The sequence below is a fragment of the Anabrus simplex genome, chromosome 7, assembly GCF_040414725.1.
Source record: "Anabrus simplex isolate iqAnaSimp1 chromosome 7, ASM4041472v1, whole genome shotgun sequence".
In the NCBI taxonomy this organism is placed as follows: domain Eukaryota; kingdom Metazoa; phylum Arthropoda; class Insecta; order Orthoptera; family Tettigoniidae; genus Anabrus; species Anabrus simplex.
The window spans coordinates 31,014,143-31,035,945 of record NC_090271.1 but is presented as its reverse complement, the minus strand read 5'-3'; the positions used below and the strand labels follow the sequence as shown (position 1 = coordinate 31,035,945).

Genomic DNA, 21,803 nt, shown 5'->3' with positions numbered 1-21,803 from the left:
ACAGCTTGAGTGATAGCATAAAATGAAATATGGTATTGCATGATGTTTTAAATTTATTACACAATATTTTTAACAACACTTCCTACATCAAGACTGATAACCTGTTTGAGTGATACAGCATGCCCTCGTAAGGAAAATAAGTTTCCAACTTCTTTGAAATCATCATCATTTTCATTCCTTTTGTCCAGCTCCTGCCAGGTTGGGGGGTTGATGGTACTTCTCCACTGTTGCCTCTCCTTCCTCTACTCCTCTTCAGTAATTGTACTACAGTCCAGTCTTCTTTTTCTTTTACTTTTCTTGACCCAGTCTATGCACCTTGCTCTGAACCTTCCTGTTGCCTCCTTTCCCTCTATCTTAACCTCCAATATTTGTTTTGGTATTCTTCCCTCTTCCATTCTCAAAACATATCCAAACCATCTCAATTTATTCTTATCCATCCTATCACTCAGTTTTTCTACCCCTGTCTCTTTTCTGACCTCGACATTTCTTAGTCTCTCCTTGATTTCCCTACCATACTTCTGATGAACTTCATCTCACTGGCCTGAATTTTACTCTCATCTCTTGATGTCAGTTTCCAAGTCTCTGATGCATATGTTAATATACAGGTAACTTATAGTAAATCTTGTACATTATCTCTTTACATTTCATAGGAACTTCTCTGTCCCACACCAAGTTCCTTACATTCTGGTAGAACATATTTCCCACTTGTACACATCTGCTGCTCTCCTTATCCAACCTTGCATCTTGCATTCTTTCACTTCCCAAATATTTAAAGCATTTATCAACCTCAAGGTTTAGTCCCCTGATACTAATGATTCTGTTTTTTTTTTTCTCTTCCTCCTGTCTTCACCACTGTTTTTTTTCTCTTCTCCACACAGATTTTCATACCATATTTCTCAATATTGTCATTTAAAGCCTCTAACTGGATTTGCACTTCTATTTGATATGGAAATTGGGGGATTTAGTTAGCAGTGACTATTTAAGGATGGCATATTTTGGTGTCTTCCAGTCACAGATTACTTGTGGACTGTTATTACAGTGGCATTCTTCTTATGTATATAATATTCTTCTAACACAGGAAAAGGTTGTCCGCACAATGTGTAGGGCTGGTGCAGTTGACCACTGTCGACCTCTCTTCATTAAGTTTAAGCTACTGACAACTCTAAATTTGTATATTTATGTCTCTTTGACATATGTTAAAAGCAACATAAATGAATTCAGTACTAGGGAAAACATTCATCTTCATGATACTCGGGGCAAAGCAGATATTGGCATTCCAATTCATAGGCTGTCAAAAATTGCTCACTCACACAACTCACTTTTTTAAAGTTATTTAATAAATTATGAGGTTCTGTATGGTCCACTCCTTAAAGCAATTTTAAAAGGAAATTGTATTATTGGTTAACAGAAAATCCATTTTATAATACCTCTGAATTCTTAGAAATGCATAATGTTAGTATTAAGTTTTAATAAAAGGTGTTTGTTCATTTAGTCTTGTTAATATTAAGTACTAAATTATTATCAGTTGATGAAACCTATTTCATTGTATATGGTCAATGGCAAGTAAAGATTCTTGATTCTTGTACTGTTGACTCTTCAGATCACTCTGTCATCCGCAAAGAAGAATATATTCATATCTCCTCTATATGTTGCCTTTGTTTGCTTTAGAATTTCATGCAAATGGCTGGTGGGATGTAGTGTTTACAGTGCACTGTGTCTTCTAGTATGAGCTAGAATAAATTTTTTACTTTGATTGACCTGTCTCAGTCTCAGCCTTGGTTTTGACAACATGAAAGTAACTAAAGTATGAGCAAATGCTAGAAATGCCATTCCTTATGCAACCAGTCCCTGCTATGAATGGTGTGAAAATATCACTTATGGGATCAGCTGGTGCATGCATTTCAGTGGGCCTTGCAGACTGATGTGTAATAGCAATTTCTGGCCTGGCGAGGAAAGCAACAGGAATCTACCTCACTCCTCATTTCTCTAGTATGCCTCTTCAGTGACACCTAAGCTATCTATGGCAGCTGTTGGTGGAGCTGTAGAATATCAAACCAGCCTTTGGGTGAATACCCAACATACATACATACAACCATTATAAATTTAAGTTCAGTCATTTAAGAAAATACGAGGCATGGTTTTTTTAAAGAAGTACTATTTTGATATAGAAAAAAGTAAAGCCATTTTTTAAAAATTCTTTGTTTTTACATGTAAGCCTGTACCTTAAACTACTTCTCAACATAAATTCCAGGCATATTAAGGCACTTGTCATATCGTGAAGCTAACTTCTGAATTCCATCCACATAGTTATCTGCCACCTGATGTGCCAGCCACTGCCGTGTGGTCCTTTTTAGGTCATCATCGTCGTCGTGGCATTGACTTCCTAAATGCTTTTTCAGGTGCAGGAACAATGTGGTCGTCACTAGACACTAGGTCACGACTATACAGAGGATGATCAAATTGTCCCCAACCAAACGAAGCGATGAGGTCTCAAGTTTGATTAGCCCTGCGAAATGATACAGATGTTGATCCCCATAGGGAACCTGAAATATTTGTCCCGAATGAGTAAATGAGATTGCACATTGTCATGAAGCAAAAGAATCTCCCTTGTGAGCATGACAAGCCATTTGTTTTGGATTGCGTGAGCACAACTTCCGATAATCTAAGCATCCTGACACAGTTTCATACAGAACACTCCTTGAAATTTCAGGCAACTTATAACTTAATGACAAAATCTTAAAGCATCTGTTTTCTCTAACCTTTGCATCAACTTTCTGCACCAAGTCTTCAGTGTTGACAGATGGTCGCCCATGACGCTTCTCGTCATGGACATTAGTATGGCGTTCTTTAAATGCTCTAACCCATTTCCTTACCATTCCTTTGCTTATAGTGTGTTCTCCATACACTTCACTAATCTGCCGATGAATTTCAACAGCTTTCACGCTTTCTCCATTTAAAAATACACTTGAATCACAGCATGTACTGCACGCTCGGCGGGACTGTTAATTGTCATTCTTTGTTTAATAATGTATTTTTTCCAGGTATGTTGTAGTATAATATTTATATTTAACTAGTGTGTTTGACAGATTGAAAATATTTTAACTGAGTCAACACTGGAAAATATGGCTTCATTCTTAACAAAATAACAGGCAATTGACAGGGAATCTGCCACCTGGTGACTGCAGATCAGTGTAAATGAATTAAACTAAGCTTGCCGGGGACTGAGGGGATGGATGTAGAAGATAGGAAAGAACTGTGCTTGTCCTTTAGAATTTGTCCTTGTTTCATTTTCTATTTCTTCCTCATCCATTGCTCACCTGTCATTGTGTACCAGTAGACTATATCTTCTTATCTTTCTATACATGACTCAAAATGCCACAATGTTCATTCAACAGCATGCTCAGAGGCATGTAAATCAAGTACCTATGGTTCCTAATACCTAACCGTTCTGCCCTCATGTATTCCCGTTTAACATATGACTTCTTTCAGAGCCACATTATCATCCAGTCAACAAGTGAATATTCCCTTGAAATTAAACAATATAAAATTAATAACAATGATAAGCAAAACAATCCTAAATCCATCCAGGTTTGAAATGAGGTAAGTAACTGGTTATTGCATGTCCATTCTTCTTATTGTGTGTACATCATTCATCCTTGCAATGTGGGATGCATTTAGAAGTGCTATCCTTAAATTAATATGGAACAGCAATTTGTTTAAGAATTCATTTGAAGATATGGCCAAACCTATCAGGCTCAAATTCAAGTTTTCTCTCTGAATACTGCCAGTCTGTAAAAGAAGCAATTTGTGTGGCTATAATTTTTAAACTGTCAAAGAAGACATCACCGTTTCCCTGAGACACCATCTAGTCAAAATGTCCGGCAACGCACTCTACATAGGCCCACTTGGTAATTTGGGTATCCCCACTCCATGCTGTGTTTTGCGCAGGTTTCACCAGAGCGGTCAAACGGACGTAGAGGCAAAATGAAGGAGCAACATGCTCCATAAAACAGTGAGACCACTCTGACTTCACAGTCGTTTGCTGTAAGTTACGCAATGTAAAGCTTCAAGAAGCAGGATTCAACCCTAGCAACAATTGCATATAACCTTAACTGAATAACATTTCTTTGAATAGATTTTTATCTGAATCAGTCTTAAGACTGCTCCAAAATGTGGTTTCTTGAAACCACATGGCCTTGCAGCTTACTTTACAGGCTCCCTTGATGATCACTATGACCGCTGTCAATTGTTTCATTTCAAATATGAGAAGGTTTGTGGTCATTTTTCACTTTGTTGTTAAATTGGAAAGGTTACTTCCCCTCCTGCTTGCATGCCTCAATGAATGTTTCAAATTTTTTTTCTGGCACAAGTAAGATTGGTAATCATTTTTAGTATAACATAAGGCTGTAAAACTCTGCTTTATCATTTGTTTCATTTGGTGCAACCATTTAATAGCCTTCTGGATTGCCCCTGCGCATTTAAAATTTTAGTAGGCATTCTCCACAGCTTTTGTTTATTACCACCTAATAGAAACACCTACATATAGTCAATTATGCGTTCTATGTAGATTTAGCTGAAGTAAACAGTATCAGAATGGAAAGACCTGAAAATTTTGCACTTAATTATAATGTTCTTGAATATGCAAGTCCAACTTAAATCAAAATCAAATCTTATGAATGCAAATTTGTGGGCAAAAATGAGTGGAGAGTGCACACTGGCACAGTCTGAAAATACAGAAACAGCTTTCAATTTTGTCTTGAAATTTTCCTTCAACCTAGTGAAGATAGACAGTGTTATAATGATCCCACTGTTTCAGTCTTTTTTGAAAGAAATGACATTTCTCCTTCTCCTAGTAAGTCAACTGCAACTGACCTCAAGCATGATCAGGTACAGACTTGAAGTTATGATAGTATGCATGTTGATCCTATGTCCTACGTGAACTGTGATCTCAGGAACAGAAAACAGCAACAAACTAAATGGGCCACCTAGGCCGGCTTTAACGGTTTTCCTCTAGGTGCATTCCCAGTTCAGCATTTTTCACTATATCACAGAAGCATTACAATTTATTTCCTGCATGCATAAGGCAAGCAATTTGTGTGCAATTGGTCAGCTAGTTATTTCATAGTCTGTGAATGCTAAAGAACGTGGTAGCACTTGTATATCAGCAGGATGAATATTTGTAGGTTGTTTATATTATGTAGGTGATTTAAAACTACTAAACCAGAACCACATGACTTTCCCAGTATACAAATACTTTGCCAGTGCTGTGCTAACTCCCTGCATAAAATATATACAAACGAAAGAACTGTAAATGCTTGTAAGTCAATCTATCTTCAAATATAAAGTTTTAAAGTGCATATATTTATATTTGAAAAGTTCTTCATTTGCATTTCTTCCAGCTGTGTTTTGTCTGCTCAGCTACAATAAAATTCCATGCAACATGCAATCATTGGTCTACATTTTTCTAAAGAACTTCCACCATACTCAGTATTGTGTCAATGTGAAGACAAGATAAAAATCGAACATATATCCCAAGATTTGGAATGGAACATTCAAAGAAACACTGTCATGGGCATTATAGCATAAAATAAGAGCAACCAAACAAGGCATATTTTAAAATTTCTTTATCCTTTGCTCTCTCTGAGAGTATGCATTGACTTATAATTATTCTTAGATCACAATGATTCAATATACAGCATAGTTCAGAACTTATATTCAACAACTTGTTGAAATCTTTGATGCTCATATGACCTGATCTGATCTGATCTGAAGCCATTTCAGCTGCCTGCATGTCAATTGTTATGTCCCACTTTATTCTACTACTTGGAAGAGAAACTGTAAATCTGTTAGACAACCTATGGCTGATTTTCAATGATTTTGTTGGGAAAACACCAAATGTATGACATGGAGTACTGAATGAACTTTTATTCCACTCTTCAAAAATCTGTTTTGAACCTGCAATCTTAAGATCTGGAGGCCGACAGTGATCTACAGAGGAGTCAATGTTTTATCTGAAATAATCTTCTTCAACAGTTACTTTTTCTTCTGAGAGACAATTCTACATGGAATTACTACCAAGATTTCTGGTGTTGCTAGAATTACGCTGGTTCAGTTTGTATTTCAGCTGACTTTTCTATCATCTCATAATTTTTATGTGAAAACTCCACCACCATATTTTGAACATGTAAAGAGATGAGCAAAAGGGGAAGCAGTACAAGGAAAATAGGAAGATTCTAATAATGAGATATGATAGCATGCAAGAGATGAAGACAAGGTACAGTAATGTTCATAGTTTGTTCAAGAGCTTGATAAATTGTGCTTCCTTATTCAGAAAGTAACTGCAAATTTATCTTGCTACCAAAATTATTTTGAAGAAGCAATGTCATCAGCTGCATTTTTGGCAAAGGGGTGGTGGCATTCCACCACAATTTGAAAATAAAAGAATTCAAAATGTGAAAAAGCATTTTCATGAACTGCGTCAGAGTGAGCGGCTAGTAGACAAAAAAATCATACCAGTACTTCAGAACGACTGTTTTAATGGCTGCTTGAACATTATTGTAGCCCTATTAAAGAACGGATTTTATGGTATGCAAAATGTTAACCATTTTTAAAAATTATTTTCCCAAAATTTCTAAATTTTGCTTCCAACAAGGAGATTCACAATGCAACAGCAGTTCTTTGAACTGAACATGACAAAGATTTATCCAGTGAATTCTCAGACCAGTTAATAGTAGGTTTCAGGAACACTTTGAAAAAAGGATAGCCTAATTAACCTCTGTAGCTGACTTAACAAAGCTGTTAGTAATAAAGAATTCAAAACTTATGCGCAGCATTTTACCTATTTTTTACTATTCCTCTTACTGTTTCTTCAGCTGATAAATCATTTACAAAGCAAAAATTTATAAAGAACTTTCTACAAAATTCTATGACCAAAGACAGACTCAATGAACTCAGACTCCTCAGTATCGAATATCTATAATTGATGTCAGTAAAATCATCAAAACCTTTGCATCACAGATGGCACTCTGCATGGTCCAGTTTCACTAGAGTTCAATGTGAGTACAAGAAACAGCAAATACTTGCTGATGCTTATGGGTACTTCTTTTAATTCTTAAATAAAATATGTTTGTTGAGTACTCAGTTCAAAGCCTAATTGGAGTCTCAGACAGACATACTAAGCCAGGAGTTTCCTTGGGATAGAGTGGTCAGTTCCTTTTCTCTGCTACCTCTTGGTAACACGAGGCAGGTATGATCCCATTCTAAACCCTCTGGCCAGTCTTAAATTCATGGAGTAGCTAGAATTTGAACCCAGGCCTCATAGTTGACAGTTCAGCTGCTTGGCAGTTTGTTCTAGTCATAGAAGATGAGGGTGAAAGGTTCATCATAAATTATGCTCAGGTAATTGAAAATAGGTTGAGGGATGAAGCATTGACCGTGGGTTGTTAGGCAGAGGAAAGCATTGACACTACGTTTAGGACAAAATACTTAAGTTGTGTGTGAATTTGTGTATGATGATGCTGGATTTAGAATGTTAAACTAATAGTATTTCTTATAATATTTTCTTTCCATGGTATTGTTTGTTATACTATTGTTGTTGTTGTTGGGTAATTATGTTTTAACTTTACCTTATTACCACACTAGTGTAAGTGATCATTAGATCTTTCTCAATTGTGATGCATTTGATAATAATAATAAAAAAGAGTACAGCATTAATTTTTGTGGAGTTCAGACAAAGATGCCAGTGGTCACAAGCACTGCAGGACTGAACTTGGATATTAACTGCTGGATGAATAGCAATGAACATGTGTTATGTCAGAGTAAATATATCATCAACCTGATTGTGTTAAAGTAGCCTGGGCTAAGAAATGGTCAAGAGATATACAAGAAAATAAATATGATCCATTTTCAGTTAGTATTATATATTATATACAGTTTATGATATAACAGGGCTTAAGAAAAGAAAACTTACATTAGAATAAATCTCCTTAGAAACCTTTGAATAGTGTCTCATCCTATGAGTAGCACAGCTGACATCACATTCGATACAAAGTTTGTTTGTTGCCGACAGATGACAACTGAATAATATAAAACAGCAAAGAGCACAGAAGTTCATTCTGTGGAGTATCACAAAAGTTTATTTATGAGTTTATAGTTGTAAATCTATTTGTCAATAAGGAAATATGATGAACTGGAAATAAACTGAAACTACTGTACCCTTTGTAAAATTCAAGAACTGCAAAGAATAAAATAGTCTCACACCTATCTAAAGAACAACCAAAGACCAAAGGAAAGTTGCTTCTACAGCTAATTTTTGACTTAAATCCCTTCAAACACATCTTTATGAACTATGGTGAAGTAATACATGCTTTACAGGCAGCAGGCAAGAGCAGGCAATGTGCAAGATATCAAGTGTTTCTTTGTGATATACTTACACTTGTCGTCTGCTCGTTTTCTCCTACACAGGATGATAATTGTGATGCAGACGATGATTACCATCAAAATAGCACCCACTATTACTGCGATGATTATTATGAAATTATCATTTTCAAACTTTTTCCACCAACTTATTACATGTCCTGCAAAAAAGAGAAAGATAATCACACACACTATAGACTAAACGAAACTTCAAACTATATATTGGAGTCTAAGCATACAAATAGTTTAAAGAATGAAAGCATGCATTATTATTTCTCTGTGTCTATGTGATGGAGCAAAATCATAGTTTTTCAGATTCACACATGTGATTTTCTATCAGTTACAGCATTGAACATAAGCAGATTTGGAACGTCACATGAACAGTATAACTACAAAATTCTCAAACAAAAAAAGGATGCACGTATCATACTTCCCTGGCAACCTCCACTTCATGTTACTGTTTTGTTAATATTCAATTATCCTTTCATTTTTAGAGGCTAGGGACATCTATTGCAAGGTCATCAGCTCTGTAATTACATTTTTGAAGACCTATGATTGATGTAACATTTCCTGGGTTACGATTTGAATATTGCATTCTTGTTTGCATTCTTTGTCTGGTTATACTAATTTTCTCAAGAGTTCCCCTATTATTGACTTTAGATAGGAGTCTGAACTACACTTCAGGAACTTTGTTGAGAGTTATACATGATTGGCTACATGCCAGGAAATACTATCTAGCATAGAATTAAAATGACAATATTACCACCCTGTGGGTAGGAGCAGTGGAATACGTCTATGATATCCCCTGCCTGTCGTAAGATGCAATTAAAGGGGAACCCCAGGGGCTTTCAACTTGGGAGCAATGGTTGGTGACCACAGTGACCAAGCTGAGTCTGGCATTATTCCTACTTTCTTTTGCTAGGCTCCTCACTTTCATCTTTCCTATCCAACTTGGTCAGCTCATGTTCCATTCCAACCCTGATGTTATTAGGTTTGCAAGGTCTAGGGAGCCTTTCATTTCCACATCCTTTGTAGCTGTTACCTTTCTTTTGCTGACATGTTCATTCTTCAAAGGGTCAGACCTCTTCCTCTGATTAGCATCAAGAGAAGTTGGTTAGCTAGTTGTACTTCCACTTAAATCAATAATCATTAACAATCTGAACATCTTTCATGTGTAAAGCGAGACACGTAGTTTGTTGCAAGCAGTCTGCAGGTGTTTGCCATGGTCTGGCCAAGAACAGATGAACAGATACATAATGCAGACTATAGTTCATTGCTGATTAGCAAAACATATTCTTCTGTAATATGTATATGAATAATGTTTCAAACACTACTGTGATTAAGTTTCTGCAAATTATCTGAACATCTACCCTGCAAAATAAACTATTTTTCTAAGTGTTTTGAAAACATTTAATTAAAAGGATAAGTAAACATCTGACAGGGAATGTGTTACGGTACCCAGTCAACATCCCTTAATACAAATAATTGATGATTGATCAAAGACTTGACTGCGATGTACAATTTATTTTTATTTATTTTTTGGTACTTGTTTAAGGTCTCACTAACACACAAGGTTTTTGGCAATGGAAGAATGGGAAAGGGGTAAGATTGAGAAGGCAGCAGTCATGGCCTTCATTAAGGTACAGCCCCAGCATTTGCCTGGTGTGGAAATGGAAAACAATGGAAAATAATAATTTCTTTGGACCAATGATTTGCATGTATCCAAGATTTAAGGATTCTGCAAGATTTGCATGTGTCCAAGATTTAAGGATTCAGCAAGGTGTACTAATTCATAAATTTATCAAATATTAATACTGATCTGGTATTAACATTTTTCTAAATTGCATACAGTTTTAGCAAAAGGAGTTTCTGATATGTTTTAAGTGATTGCTTGGATTTTAAGATCATTTATTCTTAACTTTCTGAATACCATGAATTGACTTCTTCAGATGATGGCTGATAAAGATTGACAGTAAAATAAAGGCATCTTAAACCTGCAGAGATGTTGAGTTTTGATCAATAAACACAATTTTAGTGATTGCTATTCATGAGCTGCTATTTTGTATTTTCATGTTGTTTTACCAGCCTCATTACTTTTTAAAATTTTTTTTTACATTTGGCTTTACGTCACACCAACACTGATAGGTCTTATGGCAATGATGGGACAGGAAAGAGCCAGGATTGGGAAGGAAATGGCCAAGGCCTTAATTAAGGTACAGCCCCAGCATTTGCCCGGTGTGAAAATAGGAAAACATGGAAAACCATCTTCAGGGCTGCCCACTATCCCCCAAATGTAAGCTCACAACTATGCGCCCCTAACCAGATGGCCAACTCACTCGGTCTCCTCATTGCTTATAAGTTGTGGGATTGCTAAATACTTTCCCCCTGTGGCTGGAAATATATCCACAGTATCTCCTGCCTGTTGTAAGAGGTGACTAAAAGGGATCCCAGGGCCCCTAGCTGAGTTCACTTACTTTGCTTTCATCTTTCTTATCTCCTCACTCGATCAACTCTTATTCTTTTCTTACTCTGTTAGTATTAGGTTTGTGAGGCCTAGGGAGTCTTTCATTTTCACACCCTTTGAGGCCCTTCCCTTTCTTTTGATGATACCTTCATTCTTGTAAGGACCAGACCTCTCCATTCTTCCCCTCTTACAAGTGTTAATAGAGGGTGGTTGCTCAGTTGTACTTCCTCTTAAAACAATGATAACCACCACCACTTACTAAGTAGTACCGGTACGTAAAACTTCTTTAAAAAATTAAGGATCTGTAAAGTATTCTTTTTTAAAAGCTGTGGTATTAAATCTAATAATAATAATAATGCTATTTGCTTTACGTCCCACTAACTACTCTTTTACGGTCTTTTGGAGATGCTGAGGTGCCGGAATTTAGTCCTGCGGGAGTTATTTTACGTGCCAGTAAATCTACTGACACGAGGCTGACGTATTTGAGCACCTTCAAATACCACCAGACTGAGCCAGGATCGAACCTGCCAAGTTGGGTTCAGAAGGCCAGCGCCTTAACCATCTGAGCCACTCAGCCCGGCGGTATTAAATCTAACAAGAGCAAAATATATATACATACAAAACAAATGTGATGTGCTCTAGTCAGTTTAGAGCTGAAACTGGATCCATTCTAAATAAAATATTTTATCTAGTGGACATTTTTAAAAATTTCAAGTTGCAATATTTCAATTCTTATCCTTTAATTAATTACTGGTCACCTGTACTCCAGTTCAGATGACTAGGGTGGATGAGACTTTGTGTTCACCAACCAACATTGTCATGGTGGAGGCTCCACGAGTTGTTTCTCGCAAAGTTCTCAAAATTTCAAACAAATGCCAGAGGTTCACTGTTTGACCCAGAAGGTGCACAACGATGCTTATGTCAAAGAAATCTGTCATCGACTCTTTTATGTTCGACCTGACCATAAACTCCCTTCATCGTTTGGTACATCTCTGTAAATGTACATTGACTGACAGAGCAAATGCAACACCAAGGAGGAGTGGTTCGAAAGGGATGAAAGTTGGGGAAAAAACAGAGTCGGCACGGAAGAATAATTGATGTTTATTTCAAACCGATATGCAGGTTACACAATGCGCACGGCATCGACTCAGTAGGATGTAGGACCACCGCGAGCGGCGATGCACGCAGAAACACGTCGAGGTACAGAGTCAATAAGAGTGCGGATGGTGTCCTGAGGGATGGTTCTCCATTCTCTGTCAACCATTTGCCACAGTTGGTCGTCCGTACGAGGCTGGGGCAGAGTTTGCAAACGGCGTCCAATGAGATCCCACACGTGTTCGATTGGTGAGAGATCCGGAGAGTACGCTGGCCACGGAAGCATCTGTACACCTCGTAGAGCCTGTTGGGAGATGCGAGCAGTGTGTGGGCGGGCATTATCCTGCTGAAACAGAGCATTGGGCAGCCCCTGAAGGTACGGGAGTGCCACCGGCCGCAGCACATGCTGCACGTAGCGGTGGGCATTTAACGTGCCTTGAATACGCACTAGAGGTGACGTGGAATCATACGCAATAGCGCCCCAAACCATGATGCCGCGTTGTCTAGCGGTAGGGCGCTCCACAGTTACTGCCGGATTTGACCTTTCTCCACGCCGACGCCACACTCGTCTGCGGTGACTATCACTGACAGAACAGAAGCGTGACTCATCGGAGAACACGATGTTCCGCCATTCCCTCATCCAAGTCGCTCTAGCCCGGCACCATGCCAGGCGTGCACGTCTATGCTGTGGAGTCAATGGTAGTCTTCTGAGCGGACGCCGGGAGTGCAGGCCTCCTTCAACCAATCGACGGGAACGGAAAATTGTTCTGGTCGATATTGGAACAGCCAGGGTGTCTTGCACATGCTGAAGAATGGCGGTTGACGTGGCGTGCGGGGCTGCCACCGCTTGGCGGCGGATGCGCCGATCCTTGCGTGCTGACGTCACTCGGGCTGCGCCTGGACCCCTCGCACGTGCCACATGTCCCTGCGCCAACCATCTTCGCCACAGGCGCTGCACCGTGGACACATTCCTATGGGTATCGGCTGCGATTTGACGAAGCGACCAACCTGCCCTTCTCAGCCCGATCACCATCCCCCCGTAAAGTCGTCTGTCTGCTGGAAATGCCTCCGTTGAGGGCGGCCTGGCATTCTTAGCTATACACATGTCCTGTGGCACACGACAACACGTTCTACAATGACTGTCAGCTGAGAAATCACGGTACGAAGTGGGCCATTCGCCAACGCCGTGTCCCATTTATCGTTCGCTACGTGCGCAGCACAGCGGCGCATTTCACATCATGAGCATACCTCAGTGACGTCAGTCTACCCTGCAATTGGCATAAAGTTCTGACCACTCCTTCTTGGTGTTGCATTTGCTCTGTCAGTCAGTGTATTTTCCAGTATAAGTGAATGTTCTCACAACACTCATACATCTTGACAGTTGCGAAACATGCTCAATACGCTCGCAAACTAGCAGCTGTACAGCGATAATTAACTGTTTCAGACATATGCAGCAAATGACCAGTTATTTAGGAAGGATACCACTATACACATGACTTACTAGAAACCATTAAGAGTTTGTATTTGCATGGTAATTTCAAAGTTCAGTTATTTTTTAAACAGGCCTCATACACCAATTCATTCTCATTTTCTTAATAGTCTAGATATGAGCAAGAGAACTTCAAGTTTAGTTAATTCTGATTCTGCCATTGCATTCTCCCATTGCTGATGTCCTACCACTACATTACATTCTGTACCATTGTCATCTTCTGATCACCCTGTGTGTTACCATTTGGTCTTGCTCTAATAAATCATTATTCCTTTCTAGTTTTTCTTGATAATAATAATGTTATTGGCTTTACGTCCCACTAACTACATTTACGGTTTTTGGAGATGCCAAAATGCCAGAATTTAGTCCCGCAGGAATTCTTTTAAGTGCCAGTAAATCTACCGACACGAGGCTGACGTATTAGAGCACCTTCAAATACCACAGGACTGAGTCAGGATCGAATCTGCCAAGTTGGGGTCAGAACGCCAGCACCTCAACCATCTGAGCCACTCAGCCTGACAAAGTTTTTCTTGATTGAAGCCTGATTACCTTCTAGTTTCTCATTATATGGGAGGGAATTAATATTACTCTCTTACTGCAGATGGAAATAACATTTTTAAAATAAAATACATAATCAAAGAGGCCAGATAATCACTATTTGTCATTAGAGAGGGATGCAAGATTACCATGCAGTTTATATACCATCTGTAGTCCTAACCCAGAAGAGACAAGTTGTAAGCCAGACACATGAAGTCCACAGTACTTCAAGCTGATGCTATTGATAAGGAGCTCAACAATACTCTCTTACCTGTTAACACTACAATACTGTGTTATTTTCTTTACTGCTCTTTCTTTCACTTATAATGGACACACTACCAAATTGCAAACATAACAAACATTCATATTATAAACAAAGGAGACAACTAGCATGTACGAGTGAGGAAAGTCACATTAAAATGCAATAAGTAAAATGGAACATCATAGGTAATTGTTTAAAAAAAATATAATTAAATTACATTTATTTTGTGGAGATACTTGCAAATGATGGATTTCTGAAGCTGTTAACTTCTAATCTGTTTAAAGGAACAAAGACTGTGTAAATTTGCTAAGGATTTATTTTTGCATTATGCCTTAGCTTCAATAGTATCACAAAATTCAAACTAAGTATAAGAACTGGTGTATGAGACCTAGTGTCTGATATCATCAACAAGTTATGAATCTCATTATAAACCATATTGGATTTCAGAATATAGAAGTTACAACATTAATTAAACCACCTTTCCAATACATAACAATCCTTATGTTTAGGGTATAACCATTATACAGATGTTAAAACTAGGACATGTTTCACTTATACTTAGTAAGCATCATCAGCTAGAAAAGGACTTAAATCAAAGATAGGTCAGGGCCCTATACCCAGTTCATATAATATAAAATGTTCCATAAGGTCTAATATTACATTGATAAAAACTAATTTTTACAATTTAAAACCGGTCAATTAGACTTTATTGTGTCTACTAAAAACAAGTGGTAACTATAAAATTGCTGAGATACATATGAGGTGAGTGAAATGGAAATGTTGCAGTGAGTTACTAAGAGTGTTTGTTCGTAAAATGTTCGAGATCGTAACTATCTTCACTCGGTCACTCGTAGTAAATCAGACAACATTTCCATTTCACTCACTTCATATGTATCTCACTGACCGGTTTTAAATTGTTAAAATTAGTTTTTATCAATGTAATATTAGACCTTATGGAACATTTTAAATTATATGAACTGGAGACAGGGCCCTGACTTATCATTGGTTTAAGTTCTTTTCTAGCTGATTATGCTTAGTAAGTATAAGTGAAACATGTCCTAGTTCTAACATCTGTATAATGGTTATACCCTAAATATAAGAATTGTTATGTATTGGAAAGGTTGTTTAATTAATGTTGTAACTTCTGTATGATATCATCAGTTTGTAAACCATTGTTGATAATCAAAATAATTATAGTTTTCTTGTTCAACTTTCAATAACACTCTGGTATCTCTGAGAATTTTTTTTTTTAATTTGAAAAAAGGATTCTTACTTCTGTGATGAATAACATTCCATTGTGAATTAAGGAAAGATGAAGTGTGAATCATGCATTAGACTTTACTACAGTGAAACCTGTCTGAGAAACCACTCCTCTTAAAATTGAAAACCCACAAGGATAATGTACAGTGTACTGTACCTCTCTGTAAAGACCAACTTTCTTCCCAACTGCCAACCAGAAATTTTCTTTGTCTAACCTCTTTCAAAAGACCACAGTTCGGAGGAGTATAACATGCACAAGAAAGACTTATGACAGACAAGTCCTTGCCACATTCTTGAAGAAATAAGAGGGACATTCTATTACAGCTTTGTTAAGAAAGGTAAGGTCTGCATTTTGTATTTGCATGAGGGGATACCTAATGAACTCAGGCATTCTCAGTCCCAATAAAGACTGAGCTCGACAGCTGCAGTCGCTTAAGTGCGGCCAGTATCCAGTAATCGGGAGATAGTGGGTTCAAGCCCCACTGTCGGCAGCCCTGAAGATGGTTTCCCATGGTTTCCCATTTTCACACCAGGCAAATGCCGGAGCTGTATCTTAATTAAGGCCACGACTGCTTCCTTCCATTTCATAGGCCTTTCCCATCCCATCGTCGCCGTAAGACATATCTGTGTCGGTGCGACGTAAAGCAAATAGCAAAAAAAAAAGAAAAGTCCCAATGAAGATGGATGCTCACTGATATTTATCAGTTAGAAGGTGAATAAATACAGTAGAAGTCCGTTATAGCGAGAATTCATAACAGCGAAATATTTACTCGCTATAACGGATTGTCGTTATATCCGATTTTGTATAAAAGTTGGAAAACCCTTCATGCACTTTAAAATCGGTATGAAACGACAATCAGTTTGTTTAAAACTTGCGTTTTCGCAGATGATATCCACACTACGGCTTACTTGTTTGTTATTTTTCGTAATCCGATACTACGTGAACGTGTATGTTTAATTTCATTCTGAAAAAATATAGTACCGTATTTCTCCGAATTCAAGATGAACCCTACTTTTTCCTTCAAAGAAATTTAATCAGGCTCAAAAAGAAGTTTGTAAAATCATATGAATGCCTTGTTGTACAGTAGGCCTACGCATTTTTAGACGCCGAACATTGACTTTCGTCACGCCGTATTTCTTTTTTTTTTTGCGGCTGCAGAATTATTCTTTATTTCCGCGAGTTTAAGGACCATTAACTTAACATTGGCATCATAATACCGAAGAGAACTCGTTGAAAATTTTCCGGCAATACCTATTCCATGCGTCCCTACAATACAACGATCCATCAGGAAATTATTCTTGCTGTCTGTAAAACTGTTACTTTTACGCAGCGTCAGATATAACCGGCTACCGCTCCACGCACGTCTCGTTTGTCGGGTTCGGCCAAATTCAGCGGCTGGCGATGTATAGGCCTAATCGCGAACGTTGAAAGTCAACGAACGAGTTTATTGCGCCACGGTATGGCCATTCCGCCCTTGCGTTTTTCGTGCCCATACCTCACAATTTAATCTTCGACTTCTTTAAAGCTTCCTTGTTGCGGACCACTGAATGCATTTTTTGTACAGTACGCATTTTTTAAGCTCTTTGTCTTCACGCTAACGCCAAATATTAGCTTTAGTTAGGCCTATGCCGTATTTTCTTGTGGCTGTTCAATTATTCTACATTTCCGAGTGTTTAATAAACATTAACTTAAAACTGGCGTAATATCGACTAGAACCCGTTGAAAATTTTCCGGCAATACCTTTTCCACGTACCGTATCTTTACAATACGACTATCCATCACGAAAATATTCCTGCTGTCTATAAACCTTAATTTTACTAAGCGTCAAGTACAATACAGGTAGACGCGTTATGACTCTGCCACTGAGTAGCCATTGCTTTTCTAAGAATAAGAAGGGTCGCATGTAGTAAAGAGGCGGTCGTTTATTGTCAACGAGTTCTGTGCGCGTGTCAAAAGCAGCAGCGTGGTTACCGCGGTAGTTGCCAGTGGTATCCATTAACTTACCGTTAGGCCGCGAATTCAACAACTCTCGAGTTTTCGCATGAGATTCTGAGAAAAAAAAAGTCTTGGATTCGGAGAAATACGGCATCACTCCAAGGATTTCTGTGGCAAACACCTCAGCTTTCTTCTTCAAACAGCGTCACCTAACCTAACCGTATATGTAGCCTATCATGAAAACACATTTGAAACGCATGTAGAGAAATAACCTCCTTGCGAAAAATTTACATGTAAATAGTCGTAAGTAGACGCGAGAAGATATGAAATATCCTCTGAAATCAGTGATGTACTCTGCCATATCTTGAGGTGTATCGCATTCTTACTTAATTTCCGTATATAACATTAAAATTAAGATATCGTTTACTTCAGTCTTTATTTTTAACGAGTTAACAATTGCTATCGGCCGCGTTATTTACGCATTTATTACGAAAACGTGTTATCCTCTTTCATTTCGAATTTTCTTTAGAGAATAGCAGTCGTTGGGTATTACTAATGAACTCCAACATCGCCTTTGAATGTCAACGAGAGAGCTCGCAAATGCACAAAGTGAGAAAACTATACCGCACCGAAGATGATCGAACGCATTTTGTTGCCAACGTTTCAGTTTTCTTATTCAAACAGCGTCACGTATCCTAACTTAACCGTACTATACGTATGATGAAAACACGCTTCAAGCGCCAGTAGAGAAATTATACCTTTCTCGCTATAAATTTTCATAATAGCCTTTCCGTAATTTAACCAGACGCGACAAAATATAAACTAACTTCTGAAATCAATTAAGCACTCTGCCATATCTCGAGGTGTATCCCATTCTTATTTAATTGCAGTATTTAGCCTCAAAATTAAGCAGTCGTTTAGTCACCCTTAATTTTTAACGAGTTAACAAGCGTTATCGGACACGTTATTTACGCATTTATTACGAAAATATGTTCTCTTTCATTTCGAATTTTCTTTACGGAACAGCTGTCGACGGATATTACTAATCGACTCCGACATTGCCTTCGAATGTCGACGAGAGAAATCGCTAGTACACATAGCGCGGAAACGATGCCGAAGGTAATCGATCGCATGCAATATCATCGCTGGGGTGCATAAATATCGGTAACGGAAAACATCGCGCGCGCTTAATCGCTCGTAATAATGGATGCGCCAGTGATAGGGTTCTCGCTGTAACCGAAGGACGATACACAGTTTAATATAGGAATTTTGAAGGGACAGAAAAATGTCGCTATAACGGAGTTCTCGTTATATGCCGTACTCGCTATAGCGGACTTCTACTGTAGATTATTATAGTTTTAAAAGAAGGAGCAAGAGGGTATATGTCATAAAAGTTCTTGTGATGGTAAAGGCATCCAAGAATGTAAGAGGAATGTTATTTCTTGAATATCACATAAAAGTGATCCATGATGGTGAAATCAGGTTACTGGAAAAGAAATTAACTAGAAAATATGTATGTAACAAAACTCAGATCAATTCAATTTTAAAACTAAAAGATGGCATTTTAAAGGAGTGGAATGCTAAGGTGTATTGCAGTATTGAGAAAAACATCAAGAAATATATGGTAATGTTAATAACATGTTGCTCAAATTGGGCAAGATTAAGAGACATTTCTATAAGTGGACTGCTAATGAAAGAAAAAGCATTTGGTATAGCTGCTAAAATTGGAGTGACAGATTTTACTGCTAGTAATGGTTGACTTGAAACGTTCCATGTTCGTAAGACATTGTTTTCTGATCAATCAGTGGTGAAGCAGGCGATTTAAGTGATGCAACTAGCATACACTTGAAAGATCATCTCCCTCCAGTTATAGAAGGATATGATTTGAAAGACATTTACAAAATGGATGAAATTGGGCTGACTTTTTGATCTTTATCATCTAAATCACTGATGATTAAAACAGAGCTATAATCATCTTTGTTGCATTTTCCCATTTATGTGGAATCTGCTTTCCTTACAATGTTACCTTCACTTCAGTTGATAAACATGCCATCTCTCAACTGGTCCAGCCAGCATGTTTGAGGTCAGCAACCCTCTACGTTCAGTTGAAGGACAGTCTTTGTAACTGAGATTTCACTGCAACGGAGTAGATCCCATAACATTGCAGGCGTGATTCATGGATTTTCTCTGTGATTGGGGTAACCTTGAATCACTTCTGCGCATCATCATTCCTGGTCTGGTCTAGTTGATTCAAGTGACTGCACCATCACAGGACCTTCATTTCCATTGCATGAAGTGCCTGTTCATACTTCAATGTTGTAGGCCAGCATTCATCTCCATAAAGGGCCACCAGTCCGACAACTGTATGGTAGACTTCAGATTATAGATGCAATGGAATTTTCTTATCGCATAGGACTCTGCGGCAGTGACTCTTGTCTTAGTTGCTGGTCCACCAGTGGAGGAAATTGCAAGAAGGTCACTTAATCCACAGCCTGACTCAGGAGCTTCTTGGATAAGGGTGACATAGGAAGAAGTTAGAAATTTTATGTTAAAGATTTTCAGTTTTTTTACAATGCAATCTGGGATAAAAATCAAAGGAAGCAAATAGTAAGGTCAGTATGGGATATCTGATTCCATAGAAACTAGTAAAGTCTGAATGTGTGAATATTTTGAATACTCCATTAAGGAGTAGGCCTACCTAGCAGTATTACACACTCCAGTTGCAAGGCAGTACTGTAAGGTGTACTGCTGTATGCTCTGATGAATATCTGATTGTAAGGTTCTGCAACTAACATAATGGTCTGTCTCTGATGTTCAAGATAATCAGTTGACTTTGCAATAGAGATAATTGAAGAGCAGTGGTAAAAAAAACTCATATAGTATGTTTCCTTAAGTCATGCAAAATATTACATTTATTATTATTATTATTATTATTATTATTATTATTATTATTATTATTATTATTATTATTATTATTATTATTATTATTATATGTTTTTACAATTTGCTTTATGTTGCACCGATACAGATAGTGGCGATGATGGAATAGAAAAGGGCTGGGAGTGGGAAGGAAGTGACCGTGGCCTTAATAAAGGTACAGCCCCAACTGGTGTGAAAATGGAAAACCATGGAAAACCATCTTCAGGGCTGCTGACACTGGGGTTCAAACCTATTATCTCCTGAATGCAAGCTCACAGCTGCACGTGGCCAACTCGCTCGGTGTGTGAGATATTTATTGCATTCATATATTCAGATATTCCAATGTGTTATGAATGAAAGGTGTTATACAACACTGTTTAAGAAACAAGACATTTGTTTACTACTCCAGAACTTCCCAAGCACCAAACTTCATAATGTAATAAATATGACTTACCATGAAAATAATTGTGATAAGATATAATTCATATGTTTTAAATACAGTACTTATAATACAAACTATTTTTTTCAGTGCAAAAGTGCATATAGGAGCTGGTATCTCTCACACAATTATCACACTGGTGAATGTGCAAATTTTATTACATATGAGTGCTATATAATTCTATAACCCTTAAAGAAAAACTGTATGGTATGTCTAAATTTGAAGGTCAGTACCTTGTCATCTTTATTAAAAGGTACCGTAAGTACTTTCCTCTAACAGTTGATAATAATTCTAAGGGTGTAATATCATAATTACATTAATATCTTATCAATGGTTTCACTTCAAGTAGAAAGAAACTTTGACAGTCAAGCAAGCTTTCTAAACCATTTACAATCTGGATAAATATATACTGTATATATTTAAGTATCTGTTTGTAATGATATGATTTTAAATGTAGATTTAATTGAAGGTACCGTATGCCAAGAAGAACTAGTCCATAAAGATCAAGAGTGTGTAACTGGGAAAAATTTTCTGCTTGTCATGTACTGTATGTACTAGTTTCATAGTTAACATACTCTCTACAGATTAGTTTGTCACACCTAGTTAAGAACGTAATGATACAATAATATTAGGATATTTTTTCAAAGCCAATTTTAATACTAAACCTTTGATTTTTTGCAATACAGTAGATGTCCACTATAGCAAGTGCGGCATATAGTGAGAACTCCATTGTAATGACAGTTTCTCCTGTCCCTTGAAAGTTCCTATGTTAAACTGTGTATTATGCTTCAGTTATAGTGAGAAGCCTTATGCATCCATTATTACAAGTGATTAAACGTGCATTATTTTTTCCGTTATCAATATTTATGCACTGCAGAGATGATATTGAATGGGATCGATCATCATTGGTATAGATTCCTCACTATGTAACAATGTGATGCATCTCAAAATACAGTCCAGAGAGGATGACTGATTTTTGAGGTTAGT

The 21,803-nt window shown here is 37.6% G+C and overlaps 1 protein-coding gene across 2 annotated transcripts in view; it reads right to left on the bottom strand.

The window, feature by feature from the left end:
- Positions 1-21,803, bottom strand: part of nrm (neuromusculin) — a 1,172,097-nt gene that overhangs the window by 61,874 nt on the left and 1,088,420 nt on the right. For both annotated transcript variants that reach the window (XM_068228563.1, XM_067151064.2), the window contains exon 14: positions 8,433-8,576. In XM_068228563.1, coding sequence (XP_068084664.1) covers positions 8,433-8,576 — 144 coding nt within the window. The remainder of the gene's footprint in view (positions 1-8,432; positions 8,577-21,803) is intronic.